The sequence below is a fragment of the Seriola aureovittata genome, chromosome 10, assembly GCF_021018895.1.
Source record: "Seriola aureovittata isolate HTS-2021-v1 ecotype China chromosome 10, ASM2101889v1, whole genome shotgun sequence".
Lineage (NCBI taxonomy): Eukaryota > Metazoa > Chordata > Actinopteri > Carangiformes > Carangidae > Seriola > Seriola aureovittata.
The window spans coordinates 26355549-26376419 of record NC_079373.1 but is presented as its reverse complement, the minus strand read 5'-3'; the positions used below and the strand labels follow the sequence as shown (position 1 = coordinate 26376419).

General features: G+C 43.8%; 2 protein-coding genes across 3 annotated transcripts in view; one reads left to right on the top strand and one right to left on the bottom strand.

The window, feature by feature from the left end:
- LOC130176907 (RNA-binding Raly-like protein) overlaps positions 1-9332 on the bottom strand; it is a 45462-nt gene extending 36130 nt beyond the window's left edge. The window contains exons 1-2 of one of the 2 annotated variants that reach the window (XM_056388319.1): positions 9160-9332; positions 1742-1814 (exon numbers count right to left, since the gene is read on the bottom strand). In XM_056388319.1, coding sequence (XP_056244294.1) covers positions 1742-1814; positions 9160-9196 — 110 coding nt within the window. In that variant the 5' untranslated portion in view covers positions 9197-9332. The remainder of the gene's footprint in view (positions 1-1741; positions 1815-9159) is intronic. The other variant, XM_056388318.1, reaches the window with a different exon arrangement.
- A 4377-nt stretch (positions 9333-13709) lies between these two features.
- On the top strand, positions 13710-20179 carry LOC130175822 (fibulin-7-like). Its single transcript, XM_056386399.1, has 8 exons — positions 13710-14263; positions 15264-15344; positions 15928-16081; positions 16288-16458; positions 16550-16765; positions 16834-16971; positions 17051-17186; positions 19574-20179. Exons 1-8 carry the CDS (start codon positions 14171-14173, stop codon positions 19932-19934), a joined length of 1350 nt encoding a protein of 449 aa, XP_056242374.1. The 5' UTR covers positions 13710-14170; the 3' UTR covers positions 19935-20179.
- Positions 20180-20871: the final 692 nt, after the last annotated feature.

Here is a 20871-nt window from a genome sequence, read left to right as displayed (position 1 = left end):
CACAAAGTCGAATCTAACGTGAGTTTAAATCAATGACTGTATATAACAACATTAAACAACATCAAAGCTCCCTGAAAGTGAAGCCAAAACATCTCAAGTTTAGGTCATAAACCTAAAGTACATGATAATACATTTTTCCCAAAGATGGTTTCTGTCATTTTCTGTTCAAGTGTCCATCGTTTTCGTAGGTTTAGTGCTATAAGACGGGAGTGTAACATCATGATTGACAGCTGTGACCGACTTGTGATTGGGTCGAGCGGATGTATTGGGGCGGGACCTCGATGCCTCGGCTCCACTCCCTCACAGCTGCGCTGACTCTGGCTCTAAATGATGTCAACAGCTCAAGATGGCGGCGCCCGTATCCGGGATATTTTGGCTTTGGCTTTGGAGACGTGTGAGAATATGGCTACTCGTCATCCATCTCAATATCTTTCCAGATTTTAGTCTTCTGATGGATTTGTTGCCGTCTCCTTCCCTGACTGAGGCTCTGCAGTGGATCTGAGCTTCAGATTCCCTCAGAGCTCAGAATTACATTTTCCTGCAGCCTCCATAAACTGAGGAAGAAGAAAAGAGTCACAGTGGACCGGTATGATCAGATAAAAGAGTATTTGGTAAATCTGGCAGTTCATTTTTCTGGAATTGTTGCTGCACTGATAATGGACATGGCAGATTATTTCTAAAATCCTCAGTCCAGACTGTGACCTCTGACCCTTCACCTCAGTTTCTCACAACAGTTGCGATCTAAAGAATTAAAGCGTATTTAAAGTCTGCTGTGTCCCGATGCTGCAGCCAGTGAATTATGTGAAAGTCTCGGTCCGTTTGCAGCGGTTCTCTCCGCACACAGAGCCTCGCGCTCCCAGCAGAGCCGGCTGTGCGGCTGCCTGGCTGTAAATCCCAGCTCTGGCCGGCGCAGAGTCGTGTCCGTCCCAGGTTTAATCCGTCCAGCGGCGGGCGGCGGTGGGATTTGGAGGACAGTTTGGCTTTAGTTTCCGTGTAAACAGAGAATGAGGTTAAAACCGGGGACAGCTGGACCATCACTCACTGTCAGCGTCACACAAACAGCAACAGCAGAACCACAGAGACAAACTCTGCTGCCACGATGAATAGTTCCACTGTTACCGCTGCAAATGTGTTTTCAGCAACTAAAATACTAAGGACCTGTTTTCATCGAGCTAAAACTGAAGCCTTCGGGTGCATGAACTGAGTGGGCTGCGACCGACAGGAGAGAGACTCTACAGGAAGTGCTATTGTTGAATGAACGCTGCAGAGCTTCACAATATAAACACACAGAGCCACGAATCTGCAGCCTGAGAGGGAGGACGGCGCAGGCGTCTGAGGGTGTTTTCACACCTGCACTTTTTACTCCGGTTTTCCCACTTCATACGATTTGTGTGTGCAGGTGTGAAAACAGTAATCCCACACAGGTGTGGACCAAAACGATCACACTGTGACCCTGTGGAGGAGGCGGTCTCGCTTCGGTCCCAGACTAACTCTGGAGCGCTTCGAGCTCAAGGGTTCCTGTAACCTTCTTCCTGTGTTTACATTCCTGTTCCAGACAATCCAACCAATCAGAAGAGAGAACGCTCTCACCTGGTTCGTAATGATGCATTTGTGGTTCACTTGAATTTTTCTCTGTGTGAAAACAAACCGAACCTGCAGGTTTACAAACTCATGAACCGGAGCGGAGCAAACGAGCTGTAGGTGTGAAAACGCACTTAGAGCAGAATGATCGCACTCTCACCTGTAGGAGGCGCCGCTTCCTCTCTTGGCCGTCGTGGTGCGGCTGGCTCTCTGCTCGCCGTTCATCCCGCCGTCTGAAAAACAAACCATCAGATTGAGTTAGACGCTGTCGCCTGGTGTCTCACCGCCTTGGCCTGAGGGAGACAGCGATGAAGGTGGACAGGTAACACAGTCTGACCCTGCTGCAGGCTCACACACACACACACACACACACACACACACACACACTCACACACACACAGACACACACACACACATCACACACACACACACACACACACACATCACACACACATACACACACACACACACACACATACACACACACACACACACACACACACACTCACACACACACAGACACACACACACACACACACATACACACACACACACACACACACACACACATCACACACACACACACACACACACACACACACACATCACACACACACACACACACACACACAGACACACACACACACATCACTCACACACACACACACACACACACACACACTCACACACACACACACACACACACACACACACACACACACACAGACACACACACACACATCACACACACAGACACACACACAGACACACAGACACACATCACACACACAGACACACACACACACACACACACACAGACACACATCACACACACAGACACACATCACACACACAGACACACACACACAGACACACATCACACACACACACACACACACACACACACACACACACACACACACATCACAGTAAATAAACAACTCCTATACTCATACTCTCAGACTACTGCACAGCTACAACCTCTCCACACACACACACACACACACACACACACACACACACACACACACACACACACAGGCCCAGCGGGCTCAGCCGGCCACCCTAACGAGCGGCCTGAGAGTCTAATTGGCCTCCATCTGTCAGACTAGAGTTAATTTTCTCTCACATTCACGTTGCTTCACTGCCTGTCTATCAGCCTGAGAGAGACAGAAAGTTCTTCAGGACATGAGCAGAATTTGAGCTCAGAGATTAATTTTAGAAAACACTGAACTGTTGTTCTTGTGTAGTCTGTGTTTATCATCCCCAAACAGCCGGTGTACCTCCTCCAACCCCCGACAGACGAGGTTAAAGGTCCCATATTGTGGAAAGGTTGATTGTACGAAGCCTAGACAGAGATAACGATAGTGGAAGGTGTCAGTGTTATATATATATAAATATATATATATATATTGCAGGTGTGATGTCACTATGACATCAGCTTGTCTTCTCTCTGTCTATTTTTGCTGGGAGACGTGTCACGCAAAAACAAAAGGCTAGACGCCGAACTGTGACACGTACGCGTCACACAGCCAGTATGTTCCCGGCCTCATGGTGTGTGACGGTTGTCTTTGTTGTTTGCAAATTTTGTCATAATTGCTGTGTGAAGTGATGACCATCAAATGTTTTGTGAGGTCACCATGACCTTGACCTTTGACCCCCTTGACCGCCAAAATCTAATCAGTTCATCCTTGAGTCCTAATGAATGTTTGTGCCAAATTTGAAGAAGTTCGGTCGAGGCGTCTCTGAGATATCGTGTCCAGGAGAATGGGACGGAAGGACAGACACCCTGAAAACAATATGGCTGCTCTGACTGTCGCCGTCGTGGAGGAATAAAAACAAACAGAGGGAGGATGTATGATGTTAAATCTAAGTGAGTTATATAAACAGGTGAGTTATATAAACAGGTGTCATGAAGGAGGAAATCAGCTCTAGAGACCAAAACAGTTTCTGTACCAGGCTGTAAACATGTTTATTTCTGCTGTAAAGTTGGACATTTTAACATGGGAGTCTATGGGGACTGACTCACTGTTGGAGCCAGACTCTAGTGGCCGTTAGAGGAACTGCAGCTGCTGGTTCTTCATGTTGATGCTTCATGTTTCAGCCTCGGAGGTTGATGCTTGGTTTCGAACAATAAAGTGACGAGACTTAGAGTTTCCAGCCCTGCTAGCAACTCTGCTGAGCTGTAATTAAGCACATCTGCGCTTTGAGCTAAATGCTAACATGCAGATGGTTAGCAGGTCTAATGTTCACCATGCGCCCTTCATCAAAGTCCATAGGATTTACCCTCTGGGAGCCACGAACATCTGGTCCAAATTTCCTGGCAATGGATCAATAACTGTTGAGATATTTCCTCCTGGGGCTAAAGTGGTGGACTGACTGACAGAGTCCCACCACAGAACTATTTTCTTGTGATTGCAAAGCAAAGACTTTATGAGATTTGTGTTTACAGAGTTCATAAAGTACCGTCACTGTGGCCACACAAAAAACGAATGAATAAAACCCGTCCTGGTTTTCTCCATCTCTTCAGTCCGACTCGGACCGTTCAGCCTCCATTTGGATTTTGAAATTGAAAGCTGAGAGCAGTCTGTCTCTCCATGACCTCCATCAGCGCTCGGCTCCAAGGACCCCCTGCGTGTCAAACCGTGTTCGGCGAGGAGGCAGCTGGCCCTTCGCCTCCCATCATCCTCCTCTCCCCTACCGCAGCGCTGACAGTTGGCAGCAGGGTTGTTTATGGCTGCCACGCCGGCTGCAGCTTGTAGGACATTAGTCTTTTAGTGCGAGGTTTATGAGCGCCGTCACTCACCATCTGTTAACTGCCGGGGTGCCTTTAATCGTTCCCTCCACCAGAGATCGATAACGCTGCCAGGTCGCCGCGACACCCACGGCGTGCTGAACGGGTGATTGTGCATCATCGACTGAGTGATTACAGCCATTTACTTGCTTATTGCCTTGCATTGTTTGGGCGACACATCGGCTTTACAGGGGGGTGGGGAACGATGGAGAAGTAAAAGAAGGGCGAAATGAGAGAGGAGGGAAGGCAAGAGAGTGATGACAGGACAATTTCACACCCTCATGGTTATTGGTTTTCAGGGACAGGCTATTCAAAGTTTGGCAGGAAACCCAGAGCGGAGGCCGGCTGCAGCCGTTTGGATGAGGCCACGGCGACCACCTCGGTCCGTCCATCTCTGTTTGTCTTTCAGTGTTTGTCGGGGAATGTCTGTTTGCTGTGCGGTGATGGGGAGGGTGCGTCCGCCTCTGCCAGATCTGTGTCTGTAGAGTTCACAGATAAGTTTCAGAGTTGTCATCGCGCAGAGGAAATGAAGAGTCGGCACAAAGGAGTTCAAAAACAAACCGACAGAGACGTTTTCTGTCACATTTCAGTCAGTGGGATCAGAGACGGATCAGAGTGGCAGCTCTCTCTAGAACATATCCCGACTTCACTGTGTTTCCAAACTAAAACCATCAGTGAAAACACAACACACCTCCTCTTTTACAGTGGCTTCTTTTAGGACTTGATACGGTATTTCTGCTGGTGCCGGGATATTAAAGTGTTGTGTTAAACATGGGTTGGAGCCAGACTCTGGTGGTCATTAGAGGAACTGCAGCTCTTGGTACTTCAGTGTCGATGCTTCATGTTTCAGCCACTTGTCAAACACCTGCAGAACTGATGACATTTCTATCTGTTTTCATCCAGAGCACGTTACAATCGACCTCTCATTCACACACTGATGTCGGCGAGCTACCACGCGAGGTGCTGCCCTGACAACCAGGGGCAATTTGAGATTCAGGGCGACAGTGACCTGTTCTACCTGCTGAGCTAAAACTACTTGACACATTCATGAGATTCCATCATTACAAATAATCTACGCGCCTTAAATGACCATTTAAGGCTACGAGTGGACCTGAAACAAAACATTAATGGCAGCCTCCAGCTGCCGAAGACGTGTCGTCGGAGCAGCGCTGCTCTGTGACACACAGAGGAACTGATCTGACAGGAAGCTGACATGACGTTCATGGATTATAGTGAGTGATGTTACACTGTCAGGTGTTATAATGGAGGATGATACTGGATGGAGACCCTAAAGACCCCGAGGCGGCGAGAGGACGGGGGAGAATTTATCAACAAATACTGACATTGCTGCCCCAAAATATGCTGTTAGAAATGATAAACACCTCTCAGCAAAATGGCAAGCCGTGATGATGATGATGGATAATATGCTGCACAGGATATTAATTTTTCATTAACTGATTTTATTATTTAATTTCAGCATATATGTGGTTTTAAGAACCAAAAACGATCTCAGTGTAGTTTTACATCTCCTCTCTCTCTTTTGTTTTTTTTTGTTTTTGTTTTTTTACAACAGATCAACACACACAGCTTTTTACCTTCTTGTGGGGGGAGCCTCATTAAAGGTCCCATATTATATCTGTCTATTATATCTAAAGGTGTGTGTCCATGTGTAGTGTGATTATAGATCAGCTCTAGCTTCTGTATTAATACTGTGAAAGTATCAAAGCCTCAGTCCACAGAGAAATGCACACAGCCTGTATTCAGAAACTGAGCCTTAAAACCAGCCGTCAGGACTTCTGGAACTTTGTGATGTCACAATGAAGCAGTCACGCCCCATATTTTACTCTTCTTCTGTGTTTTATTTGAAGTGTTGATCCATAAGAAGATATATTTGTGGTTTTAAGAACCAAAAACCATCTCAGTGTAGTTTAACATCTCCTCTCTCAGGCTTCTCTCTGCAGCTCTAGTAACAACAGGTCGGTGAGCCAATCAGAAGAGAGGAGGCTCTGAGCCTCTCTTCTGATTGGCCGACTGTTTTCTGAGTCATCCAATAAAAATATGGCAGATTTCAGGTAAAAACACTCAGAGAAACCAAATCCTGTAAAGGATTGGATGGTGGGTCCAGGTGGGCGGGGCTTGGTGACTGCTTTGTTGTGACATCACAAAGTTCCAGAAGTCCTGACGGCTGGTTTTAAGGCTCAGTTTCTGAATACAGGCTGTGTGCATTTCTCTGTGGACTGAGGCTTTGATACTTTCACAGTATTAATATAGAAGCTAGAGCTGATCTATAATCACACTACACATGGACACAGACCTTTACACTGGAGGAGCTTTAATTTTCCCAGTGAAGAAAGGTGGACATGTAAATGACCTGTGCGACAGTTTACCAGAATTTTTTTCTCGTAAATCACTTGTACGTGTCACTTAACAGCAAATCTTTTCATACGAGTGATTCTCAAATACACGACCAACACAGCCTCCTCCCCTCAGGACACAGATAAACCTCCATCAGCCTCTTGAACTCCTCGGTCTCACTCTCTTAAACGTGAGGCATGAATGATCTTTTCGATTTCAGCGATGTCATTAAATGATGAGAGTTATTTAAACACTGCCGTTACACAGGACTTATTTATGCTGCTTCCTCAGTGGTTTGCTTCTTTGGACTCTCTTCACAACAAGTGAAGTTGTTTTGAATTCTCACATGAGGCTGTTAATGTGTCTCACAGCTCATTTCAGAGGGTGAATGATGTGTTTACAGCTGCCTTGTTTTTCCCGTCGTCACTGGTGATGCAAAGTGCTCGTCGCATTTAGGGATCGGCTGAGTTTGGCCCTTTGAATGTTCCTGACTGACCTCAGGTGCAAACCAAGAATACCCATTTTCGCCAGTCGTGACACCTTCACTGACTTCCTCAGATTCCAGATGTGTACGTTTTCATGAGAAAAATAAAACCAGCTAAAGTCAAATAAAAACACAGTTTTTTTGTTTCAGTACAGAAAACTGTCTCTTTAAGTTTGCCCTTCTCTATCAGAGAAAGATCAGGAGTCATGAGACTGGAGGAAGGAAATGCGTCTCGCAGCTCATTTCAGAGGCTGGACTGTGTGTTTGCGGCTGCGTTGTTCACCACATAATCATCACTGATGCAAAGTGCTCAGCGCCGTGACTTCTGATGCATTTTGGGAGTAAATGAGCGAGTTAATTGAGCTTGACATGTGAGCTCAATAAACCTAAACACATTACATTCAGGCAACAGCTACAGGAGTCACCTGTCAGATTTACTTCCCAGCTGCATTCATTCCCACAGCAGTAAAATAATATATTGTTAAATGTTCCGAGGTCACATCTTCACACGACGTTGATCGCGGCCTCTGTTAAAATGTTTAGGCCAGTTTTTAGAAAACTTAACGCTGATGATATTTTTCATCTGTGACCGCAAACGGCGAGGGATGTGAGCGCTGACATTTCAACGATTTTACGGATGAATAAACAGAACCTTGAACTTGACTCCCAGTGATTAGTGCGGAGGCTGAAGTGGATACTGATCGCTATCATGGTTAGCTGTGTTTTCATCAAGTGTTTGTTTTTTTTCGTTTTTTTTTACAACAGATCAGCAGAAACACACACGATTTTATCTTCTTACCGGGGAGCCTCATTAAAGGTCTGTACAGTGTAAAGGTCTGTGTCCATGTGTAGTGTGATTATAGATCAGCTCTAGCTTCTATATTAATACTGTGAAAGTATCAAAGCCTCAGTCCACAGAGAAATGCACACAGCCTGTATTCAGACACTGAGCCTTAAAACCAGCCGTCAGGACTTCTGGAACTTTGTGATGTCACAACAAAGCAGTCACCAAGCCCCATATTTTTATTCTTCTTCCTGTTTTATTTTGAAGTGTTGATCCATAAGAAGATATATTTGTGGTTTTAGAACCAAAAACCATCTCAGTGTAGTTTCACATCTCCTCTCTCAGGCTTCACTCTGCAGCTCTAGTAACAACAGGTCGGTGAGCCAATCAGAAGAGAGGAGGCTCTGAGTGTCTCTTCTGATTGGCTGGCTGTTTTCTGACTGATCCAATAAAAATAAAGCAGATTTCAGGTGAAAACACTCAGAGAAACCAAATCCTGCAAGGTTTGGATGGTGGGTCCAGGTGGGCGGGGCTTGGTGACTGCTTTGTTGTGACATCACAAAGTTCCAGAAGTCCTGACGGCTGGTTTTAAGGCTCAGTTTCTGAATACAGGCTGTGTGCATTTCTCTGTGGACTGAGGCTTTGATACTTTCACAGTATTAATATAGAAGCTAGAGCTGATCTATAATCACACTACACATGGACACAGACCTTTACACTGGAGGAGCTTTAAAGGATCTCTGACAAAAATATTTTGTGCACATTCTGTATTTATGTGAAAATTCTTTTTTTTTTATACTTCATATAAAAAACATAAACAACAATATTCTAGTGCTGTATTTCTAAAAATGTCCTCACTGTAAAAACTTCACACAAAGACAGAAATCCAAAAGCAGACACACACACACGCCACACAATGTTTTACTGAGAACATCCTCCTCTTATTCAACTGCATCACAGTCCACATCTGAAAGCTGCTTCAACGAGTTGTTTCCTCACATGAACTCACACACACCTGATCGTCACAGCAACATCACCACATGTGTCCTCACGTCTCTCAAATCACACCGATATTACACTGTGTGTGTGTGTGTGTGTGTGTGTGTGTGCGTGTGTCTGTGTGTGTGTGTGTGTGTGTGTGTGTGTGTGTGTGGTACTCACGTCTGTCTCGGTGGCAGTCACTCCTGAAATGAGTCATAACAAGAGAAGAAGAAGAGGAGGAGGAGGAGGAGGAGGAAGAGAGAAATAAAACCTGACGACTGTGTGAGAGTGTGAGAGACTGAATCCTTGCTTACCAACAGAGAGAGAGAGAGAGAGAGAGAGAGAGAGGTGACCGCTGAGTATGGCAGCGGGTTGTACCATCTGAGAGGGGTGGAGAGGAGAAGAGGGGGGGTGGGGGAGGGGACTGGTTCATTTATCTGCAGGAGAGGGGGGGGAGCACGGGTGAGTGAGCATGTATAGTAAGTGAGTGAGAGAGAGAAAGAGAGTGAGGAGGGGAGACAGGTGACGACACATTCAGGTAACACTCCACTGAAACTTTTTGGATGAAGATGCTCTGTCGTTTGACTCCTTCAGTCTTGATATGAGACAGGAAGTCCATTGTGTTTGACCTGCGGAGATGCCACGCCCCCTGGTGGAGGAGGGAAACTGTCCTCCAGCTAAACTCCCAGCCACCGGCCACACTGCCAATATCTCAGGCCTTCTGTGAGAAACCTCGCTGCGATGTTCGACTGCGGCCTCGACTACACATCACCTGAGTTTTACCCATCATGCACACCTTCACTTCCTCATCATTAGACAGCTGTAACGACCTCTGAGCCGGCATTAATCTGAAATCAGTTCACAGAAACACAGCGGACAGATTTCTAACAACAAGCAGGAAAATAAAGTCTTCACGTTGGCAGCCAGTTGGTTTTAGAATTGATTTTAAGAGCCTGCTCATTAAACCTCTGCATGTACAGGCCCCAGATTACATCTCTGAATTACTCTCCCCTTCTCAACCGGAACATGAGTCTAGTAAGGAAAGACTTTGTATCCTCATGCCAGTTAATATTATAATAATATATAATGCTGATTGACTTTCACAATATTAAAGCTCCTCCAGTGTAAAGGTCTGTGTCCATGTGTAGTGTGATTATTGATCAGCTCTAGCTTCTATATTAATACTGTGAAAGTATCAAAGCCTCAGTCCACAGAGAAATGCACACAGCCTGTATTCAGAAACTGAACCTTAAAACCAGCCGTCAGGACTTCTGGAACTTTGTGATGTCACAACAAAACAGTCACCAAGCCCCGCCCACCTGGACCCACCATCCAAACCTCGCAGGATTTGGTTTCTCTGAGTGTTTTTACCTGAAATCTGCTTTATTTTTATTGGATCAATCAGAAAACAGTCAGCCAATCAGAAGAGAGGCTCAGAGCCTCCTCTCTTCTGATTGGCTCACTGACCTGTTGTTACTAGAGCTCCAGAGAGAAGCCTGAGAGAGGAGATGTAAAACTACACTGAGCTGGTTTTTGGTTCTTAAAACTACAAATATATCTTCTTATGGATCAAGACTTCAAATAAACCACAGAAGAAGAGGAAAATATGGGGCTTGGTGACTGCTTTGTTGTGACATCACAAAGTTCCAGAAGTCCTGACGGCTGGTTTTAAGGCTCAGTTTCTGAATACAGGCTGTGTGCATTTCTCTGTGGACTGAGGCTTTGATACTTTCACAGTATTAATATAGAAGCTAGAGCTGATCTATAATCACACTACACATGGACACAGACCTTTACACTATATGGACCTTTAAGCAGCGTTGATCAGCTGATAAATGCCAAGTGTAAGTTTGATCAGTGTTTATGATTTGACCTCGGTCGGGGGGAGGGAAGACACTGTCGGCCCGGCCAACTGGCCGTCATCTAACTCTGTTTTAATTGCAAAATCCATTAAAATGATTTAATTTTAATTAAAGCTGTCCTATCTAATTAAGATATGATGATGAGGAGCGCCAGAGCGTCTCCTGAGCTCCTTTATTTATCTTGGAGTTAACCTCTGTCAGCAGCTGCCAAACAGCCTCCCAGCATGCATTTCAATGAGGGTTCATCCATCAGACTGCAGGGGGAGTTTTAAACGCCTGGTTCACAAATTCTGTTCCTCCCTCTACAGGATTTTAGTGTTTGCATGTATTTTGTTATTTATTTATCTTTGGTTGTGTGCACTATATTCGACATCTTATGCGTGTTTTTAGTTTCTTATCTTCTTTATTAGTTACACTAAGACTAAGTTAGACTTTTATAGCACTTCTATGTTCAAGGTTTTGTTAACAATGTCTTAGAGGTGTTCATTCATTTATAATGAATTATTTTAGCACTGTGATCAGAGTTTGTGGTGGTGTTGTTCTAGTTATATCCAGAGGTGTTTCCAATACTCTGACACCCTCATGGTTGTAAATATATTTATATATATATTTTAATATAATATATATATATATTTATTTATATATGTCAGTTTTCTAATGTAAAAAATAGTATTGAAATAAACTAAAAATGCATTTGGGTATAAAAAAAAGACTTAATACTGAATCCATCTATTTAGTGGTGGAATAATGTGCTTGTACTTCACTTGAGTATTTTCAATTCCATGCTACTTTATTACTTGTACTTTAGCAATTTTTACTTCACTACATTTATCAACAGTTACACGGTAGTTTACAGATTAACATACAGTTGTTTAAACTTGATTCACCTCCAACTACAGAAGTAAAGTTCTGCTTACACACACAGATGAATCATTAATGATTATCCAGTAATATAATAAATGATAGTATAACACTTTTCTGCATTTAGTACTTTTGTATTTTACAAGTTACTTCTCCTTTTTATTTTGAAACATTTTGAATTCAGGACTGTTACTTGTAATGGAGACATTTCATAATGTACTTTTATCTTTTATACTTTGAGTGTTACATCTACTTTTATTTTGAAAGATTTTGAATTTAAGACTGTTACTTGTAATGAAGTAATTTTATATGGTTGTCCTTTTATTTAGGGATATAAACAGCAGCGGCATCTATCAGAAGACGACAGGGCGTTTCTCATGAGGGAATACCGTTCAATTATAGTTTGATATTTCTACATAAGCAACAGGAAAACAACACAAACAAACATTAACTTCAGAACCAACTTGTGTTTGTCTGTCGTCAGTTTCTCTTCGTGTCTGAAAAGACAAACTTGAGTGAACCAGCTTTGTTCTCGCGGCTCTGATCTCTCATGTGGTTTCTCACGAATCGCAGCTCCAGCTTCTAATTAGTGACTTCACCAACATAAATAATCATTTTCCAGAACGCAGCTCAGCCACATGTGAGGAAACGTTTCTCTTTGGATTTCTGATTCTGACTCAATCATCAGCTGCAGGTTTGGAAACAGGCAACAGATAAAGACACACAGGTTCAAATGAAAGACTGAAGCCCCCCCTGGTGGACGTCCGCCACACTGCACCAGCTTCTTACTGCAGAATAACACACTTACAATCACCTGTGAATACTACTGTGTTATTCATTTATGGAAATCAGTTTTAATTAATTAGTTTTATTTAATTAATTTCTTACAAATGAAGGAACATTTTTTTGTTTTTCTAACACGTGGTTCATGTCACTACAGATCATCAGTGTTTAGTGTCTGAGTTCTTCCACAGTCTGTAGATCGATAGTCTCATTCTTCTGATTCACTTATTGATCAAAATTAAAACTTTTAAAACGATTTTCAATTTTTAAATGAAACTTTTAACACGTATTTCAGTTTTGCCGTCAGTGCTGCGTTGCTCATCATTTAGATTTCAACGATTCAGATTCCAAACGAGTCTCAATTCCCTTTCTTTGAGGGGCGGGGTCACAACAGGTCACACACCTACGTTACAGAAATTACTTTTTATGTTTTAAAACCGTGAAAAGTTTTTTATATTCACTATTGCTTTCAGTCCTCCAGTACTGAATGGGACGTCGTTATGATTCAGAAACTTTAATTAGCTTTATTATTTGCTTAAATACACAAACTGTCAACAACTTGCAAGAAAGTGAAATCTCACACTGAACTGAACATTAAGTCTAAGGACTTTTTAATGACTTTCACAGAATTGCTTGATAAAATTTACACAGTGATGGAGACTTTTGTCGCCATCCAAAGCACAATTTTTCCAGGACTTTCAAGGACAATGTGAACCTTCCTATAGCAGGATTGCGACAGAGTACTCAGTGGTGTTTTTTAAAGATATTACACGTCGTTACTGTTAGCAGGGATTACAGGACTTCTAACTCAACAATAATAATAATAACTTTATTTATATAGCAAAGTTACAAAGTGCTTTACAAGAAAAAAGTACAACCAAATAAAAGAAAAGTAGGTCTATAAATAAAAACATCTCAAATCAACATTAGGTGGAGATTTGACAGTTTAAAGAGGTAATATATATAATATATAGGATATAATTCAAGGAGTCTTCAATGACTTTCAAGGCCTTGTTGAAATCTGATCTTTTTAGGCACCAAACTTCGGATTCGTGTGTCGGAGCGCAGGAACAGTCTTATAGGAGATTATAGTGTATGTTCACACTCTGCCATTATCATGCGCCACCTTATATATGACTTGAGTTAAAGTTTGGACTTGCAGCAGCTGCAGGGAGCTGTTAAGGGTCCTGTCTTGCATTCTGGCGAGTGGGGGGGGGGGGGGGGGGGGGGGGGGGTAATCCAGGCGGGGCTATCGGCTGCCCTGTTATTTAGGAGCCACACAACATTATCCTGGAAGACAGCAGGTTTAGGGTTTCAGAAAAAAAGTGGGAGTTTATATTTGCTGTAATTGGAGCAGAATATTTTGAGTCTGAAGTGAAGCTGCTTTGTCGCGCAGATGATGATTAAAAAGACCGCCAGCTGACTCCCCTTATAATTTGAGAGTCTAATTCTGGCTCTGCTGATGGGTCAGAATTAGTGAAAGCTTGTTCCAGATGTGGGAGCTGCTCTCCTCCTCCCGCCTCCAAAATATGTGACATGGAGGAGGAGGAGGGGGAGGTGGGGGGGAGGTGGAGGAGGGAGGCTGTTGGGTGGGTGAAATTTGGCAAGTGCCCTCGAAAAGAAAGAGCGAGAGAGGAGAAGATCCAGTGTTGGAGGAGCTGAAGACGCGGAGCAGGTTTCCCAGGATGAGGATGGAGGTTTTGTGCAGGATGATGAAGGCTGCTGGGGCGCTGATGTTGATGCTGAGTCTTCATCACATGTGCTTTTCTTCTGCTCAGGTGAGTCCAGGTGACCAGGTAGGAACCATGTTTATTTAGTGGTTTATTCCAGTTCCAGGAGTCCACTGTGTTTCTACTGAGACTGAGTCTTCATACAGGAATGTTCGCTGTCGTTGTGAAATCTTAATCCGTTGAATGTCTAATTTAATTTAATTGTTTATTTATTATTTATTTACTGAGATGAACTGGACAGGAAATATAATTGATCAATTTCCTAATAATGATAAAGGAAGACAAGCAGCTTGTAGATGACAGAAATAAAGAAACCTGATTTGTATTTATCAAAAACATAACACACATATAAAAACACAATAAAAATAAAACATTGTGTATAAAAGTTTAAAGAACATTTTTAATTTGACCCACATCTATCTAACCAGGGGGTCTGTTGAGATCAAAATGTCTTTTTAAATAAAGTTTTACCTGATGTCAGTCAGCAGTAAGTTAAAAAACATCATCAGTGAAGACGTGTCAGGATTTTTCACACTGATCAAATCAGGCAAAGCTGGTTTATAACAATAATTGTAATATTAATAATAATAAGATAAAATACTATAAGAATCATGAAATATACTTGGGAATTATTAAGAATTTTTTGGGGGTTTTTTCCATAGAGACGGAAGATTTTTGATTTTTTACATAGAAACATTGACAATTTGTGGTAAATTAATCTGAAAACAGCTGGAACATTTTGAATGCAGAGTTGTTGAAAGTTTTGATAAGATTTTTGGTTTAATTTTGGTCGCCTCCATTTCCACATTGTTTCACTTTAGTTCATTAAAGCACATTGTCTGTAGATATTGTAATAATTATCGGTCCATGTTTCTGTGTTCCGACAGTCAAATCAGAGCCAAAATTACTAATAAAACTATGGTTATATTTTAATTTATTTAGATAAAATTATGGGAGCAACTTTTTACATTTTGTTTTAGTGTCTTTTGTGGATTAAAAACTATTTCTCTTGCTCTAATGTGATCATCTCTCCAACATGTCGAACTAGAGTTCACCTCCTTCACATCCACCGCTGGCTCAGAGACAAACCACAGAGAGACGCCTCCAAACGCCAACCACAGACCCACAGGTTAATTCTGCTGCGTTGCGTTGTGTTAAGTGACGAGATGTTACGTTGTGTTACGTTATGTTGCATTACGCCACGTTGCGTTATGTTACATTACGTTGCTTTACGTTACGTTGCTTTATGTTACGTTGCTTTACGTTACGTTGGGTAGCGTTACGTTGGGTAGCGTTACATTGAGCGTGCTGTTTCAGCCGTCAGTGGAGGTCAGCTTCGGGCTCAAGGCCAATTTTCACCCAGGTGTTACTGCAGCTCAGAAAACCTCACCTCTATGTATAGACCTCACACCTGAGACACACAGCAGACTGGAGACGAACTGAAGGTAGTCGTCTGGTGCAGGAACTATGAACTTGTGTTATTGTAGTTCATATTAAGATTCCTTAGCCTTTACTTTTGCGAAATCTGTGGTTTTGATGATTCCCCACCTTTAAAGCTGTACATATTGATGGTTTTATATCAACAATGGATACGTTTTTTCTCCTTCTCTTTATTTCTTTGGTCTTTGACCTTTTACAATTTGTAAACACTTAAAAAAAATATAAAAACCTACTTCCAGCGTCAGTCTAACCCGTCCTCTTCCTGTCCACAGGAGTGTCCGTCCACCCCCGACCTGCTGAACTCGCTGCGACAGGTGGAGAAGATGTTGGCAGTCCACGAGGCGTCGTACCAGCAGGGCCTCCGCTCCCTCAGGAAAAAGATCAGTGCTCTGCACAACAGCACCGTGGCCATCTTCAAGAAGAGAGGTGAGAAATGACACTGAGTGAATGGCGTAGAGGAGGTGGACATGATAGTTCAGTGACCTGTGAGGGGGAACAAGTTGAAGTCAGGTGTAAAGAAACAAAAAAACACGAGTGGGGGAACAGCTGCAGTTTGTTGTCTGGCCATCAGTGGCAGCACTGAACATGAACAAGAATAGAAGGTAAATGATTGTGTCTTTATCTGCCTCCAGTGTCCTGCCCCAAACCAGAGTTCCCCACTCACGGCCGCAGACTGGGCCGGGTGTTTGGCGTCGGACACGAGGTTCACTTCCTGTGCAAACCGGGCTACGAGCTGATTGGCCCGCAGACCCGAGTGTGTCTGGAGTCCCTGAAGTGGAGCGGGCAGCAGCCAATGTGCAGACGTGAGTCAAACAGCTGACTCAGCTGCTGGTTCTGGGTTTGTTGCGTTTGTTATTTTTCCTCTGAAATCTCGTTTCACTTTTTTGTTTTCAGGCTTCAACAGCACCGGTAACTCCCTGGCTGCCTTCTCTCCCGCTGCTCCCTCCTCTTCCTCTTCCTCTTCATCCCTCCCCGCCTCTGCTGCTCTGCCATCTTCCTCCCCCACCTCCTCTGTCCGTCCGTCTCACTGCACTCACTTCCTGGGCTCCACCCGCTGCACCTGTGACGTGGGTTTCACCATCTCAGGCCGCGACAACAACATCTGCACAGGTAACAAATATTTACTTACAAATACGTGATTTGTTCTTTGGCTCCTGACGCTTCGGTCTGTGTTTCAGATATCGATGAGTGCCACTTGTTTCCTCTCGGTCAGCCCGGCCGCCTGTGCGTCCATCAGTGCGTCAACACTCCCGGCAGCTTCCACTGCTTCTGTCCAGCCGGGTACGACCTCGCCATGGACGGCCGCAGCTGCACAGGTCAGAGGTCGCGGGACATCCTGTCAGTTATTAGTCAGTTATGGTTGTAATTCTCTTCCCTCTGCTCTTCTTGGTCCAGATGTCGACGAGTGTGAAAACCGGATGCACAACTGCACAGCGCACCAGGTGTGTGTGAACACCTTCGGAGGTTTCCAGTGTGTGGCAGTGAAGTGTCCTCACATGAAAAACGCCACGTACATCAAGACGTCACCGATGTAAGATCATCCTCCATGATCAGATCCTCTTTCTTTTAGCTTTACTCTGAGCTGTTCGTGTCTTCCTGACCTTTTCCATCACAGTCCTGTTTGTTCTATCACTGCAGCGTCATTATATCTCCACACTACATCAGTCCGATGGCTCAATCTAAAGGTTTTGTAAATGATCACCACGGCCACTAGATGTCGCACTAGACCACCAGCATCTCAGACCAAGACAAACGCTTTGTTGTATGTTCCACAGCAATGCTGACAGTTAACCAGCTATAACAATATCTGCCAAACACATTTATATTGATAATAGCAAGTTAGTTAACGTTATCATGCTACTGTAGCTGTCGCTAATGAAAACAGACATGTAACAATACGAACCATCAAGCCACTTAGGAGGAGAAGAAAAGCCCGTTCTGAGTTCTGTCCATCTCTCTAAATTCAGCTTTGGACTTATCCACTGGGACCAGCTGCACAAATGAAACTGACGCATCCAATAATGACACTGATGGAGCCAGTTATGACACTCACAGAGCCAGTAATGACTCTGATGGAGCTAGTAATGACACCGATGGAGCCAGTAATGACACTGACAGAGCCAGTTATGATTCTGATGGAGCCGGTAATGACACTGACGGAGCCAGTAATGACACTGATGGAGCCAGTTATGATTCTGATGGAGCCAGTAATGACACTGATGGAGCCAGTTATGATTCTGATGGAGCCAGTAATGACACAGATGGAGCTGGTAATGACACTCACAGAGCCGGTAATGACACTGACGGAGCCGGTAAAATATGTTAAGAACTTTACAGATGTTTTGACAGTCCACTGGCTGACTTGGACTTGAGCCAGTAGTCCTCATGGTCAGTCCATCTGTGCTCACGTTGGTTCTCTTTCTTTGTCGGAGGCTTTTTTAGATGTGGTTCCTTCTCTGGAGGAAATTGTGGAAGGTCGTGTTTACCTGAACGCTGCATACTACCCTGTGACATCTCTATAAAACCTTCATGATTTAATATGAGTTTTGGGTGTACAGCCTTTCTGAGGCATCTGATAGCTGGACTGATTGACGCTGCCAATCCGTGGAGCGATCTTCCTCTTTGTGGCTAAAAGTTCTTATTGAAGCATCACACTTAACATTGCCATCTTCAATTACCATTACCACCGTTGGATATTTCCCAAATGACCTTTAGACAGTTGATGATCGAAAACACAGAATTGACAAGAGTTGTTCTCTGACCTGGAAGACACTGTGAGCCAATTAGCAAGCAGCTAACAAACCAACTGCCTTATAACTTACAATAAACTACAGGGAAATGACATCTGAAGAGGACAATGAGACTGTAAACAAAGCGACTAGAGGAATGCAAACCATAAACCTCTCACCTCAAAAGACAAAGACTCAAGATAAAATGCAAATGACAGAGATGGAGAGAGATTTGAAAACAATGAGTTTCCCCACTTCCTTTCTCCACCCGATACTTATCTTCCCTCCACTAACTGTGACTGGGCTGCGAGTCAGACTGAGGTTTGGCTTCAGACGCCCTGTGGGGTCTTCAGGCTCCAGTCAGGTGATCAGCTGATTGGGCGAGAGGCAGCGGCCGGGAACTAAACGTGGTTGTGGACTTTTGATTTATTCCCACAGCTGAACCACAATGCTGTCTTTCAGTAAGGAGAGGACAGCGCTGTGGTGTACAGACTCTCCAGAGGGCGTCTCTACCACATGCTGGGTTGTCTTAGTGTTCATCTTCCCGGAGAGGCTGTAACTTCAGAAATGTCTCGTACAGTCACAAAGTGCAGATTAAATACAAGTTTCAAAACAAAGAGCACTTTGACATTTGGGACTAGGAGAGGGCAAACAAACGTCTTCCATGGGAGGTGGAGTCTTCAGCTTGAGAATAACAATAAAAATGTTGTTCACTTAAAGGCACTAAAAAATGCTGATTGTAAGATCCGGGAATCGAACTACTGACCCTGTTGATTAGTGGCCAACCGTCTCTACCGCCTGAGCCCCAAAACTTGTCCAATACTTTAGGAAAAGGCTTTGGAAAATAGAATATGAAAATAAAAGAAAGTAACTGACTCTCATTGGCCACAATTAACAATTATTTTCATTATTGATTAATCTACAGGTGATTTCTTTGACTAATCCATTAATCGTTTTGTTTCTAAAATATCAGTGAATAGTGAAAATTCCTGTTATAATTTCCCACAACTCTGGGTGACGTCTTCATCAGACCAAAACCTAAAGTGATTGAGTTTAACCATTATCTCTGAGAAATGATTGTTCAATAATCAATAATTGTTGTTGGACGAACGTATTCTGTGAGCCAGAAAAACAAATGCAAATACCATAAAGTAACCACCAACCTTTCTGTATGTGTCACCGTCTCCAGGCGCTGTGAGAGGAACCCATGTATGGTGGGAGACAAGGCGTGCACTCAGGCGCCAAACTCAATCTCCTTCCACTTCCTGTCCATGGTGTCCAACATGTCCGCCCCTCGCGTCCTCTTCCGGGTGTCGGCGGCTCGCGTGCTGGGCGACACGCTGCGTTTCGGCCTGGCGGGCGGCCGCGGACGGGGCCACTTCAGCGTGCAGCGCTCGGGACGACAGACCGGCACGCTCCTCCTGGTGACGCCCATCAAGGGTCCCGCCACCCTGGAGGCCGAGGTGGAGATGAGCGAGCTGGAGCGCAACACGCTGCTGGGCCGCTACCTCACCAAGGTCACCCTGTTCGTCGCTCCCTACGAGTTTTAGGGTGGGGGGGTGTTGGGGGGTTCAAGGTTCATTTGGTGGCAAAAGCCAGAACTTTCAGTGTGACTGAAATCACAACAGTAATCCTTTAAAGTGAATTCTTAAATATATTGTTATTGGAAGAAGAAGAAATAAATGTTTGACTCTGAGCTCCGACTGTCGAGGAGGAGGATCATGTAATGAATGCAAGCGCAGGAACAGGAACCTCGTTGAATTAGTGCCACCAAGTCTCTATGGGGTTAAAGGGGGGGGGGGGGGGGGGGGGGGGGGGGGGGGGTGTCAAACCACTGGGTGTTTTTTGGCCTCTGTGTAGGTGAGTTTACTGTCTCTGTCGAACTTCTGTAAAACTATGAATTCTGTAAATAATGTGGCCAAGTAGACAATAGATATCCAGCGCTGAGGAGTTCAGTTTAACCGAACAGGTTTTCAGTATCGCCGTCTCCTCGGCTGGACGCTCCTGACTATCACATAATATATAAGTTAAGATAAATTAGTCCTGTTAGTTCCACAGAGGGATCACAGCAGACAGTACAGTACAAAGACGGTCAAGACGGTCAAGAATTCACAGATTTTGAAATGTGAATATTTGTAGGTTTTTGTGATTGGACTTTTTTTTTTTAATTTTTATTATTGAATAAAAACATGGCATAAATAACCAGAAGTCAAAATAATAAAGTTCAAACTGAACAAACCAAATATTGAACACAAACACGTAACACCACAATATCAACCAGGCTCTGCAACTTAAATAAGGTATTAAAGGGTAAAACAATTAATTGGAAAACAAAACAAATCAAAGGCAAAATAATTCAGATTTGTTTTGTCACTGGACTTTGTTAGTTGGTAAAGTTCCTCCTCACCAGGAGGAAGGAGCAGGAGGTGACAGAAGAGTTTTACACTTTCTTTTTTTTTTAATTAAATCGTTGACGTATTTCAGTCT

What these genes read in the sequence shown, in the direction of transcription:
- LOC130175822 (XM_056386399.1), top strand. Translation starts at nt 14,171, where the DNA reads ATGAGGATGGAGGTTTTGTGCAGGATGATGAAGGCTGCTGGGGCGCTG. An exon ending in GGACGGCCGCAGCTGCACAG is followed by an intron (nt 16,972 to 17,050) that starts GTCAGAGGTCGC and finishes TTCTTGGTCCAG; the next exon opens with ATGTCGACGAGTGTGAAAAC. An exon ending in TACATCAAGACGTCACCGAT is followed by an intron (nt 17,187 to 19,573) that starts GTAAGATCATCC and finishes CACCGTCTCCAG; the next exon opens with GCGCTGTGAGAGGAACCCAT.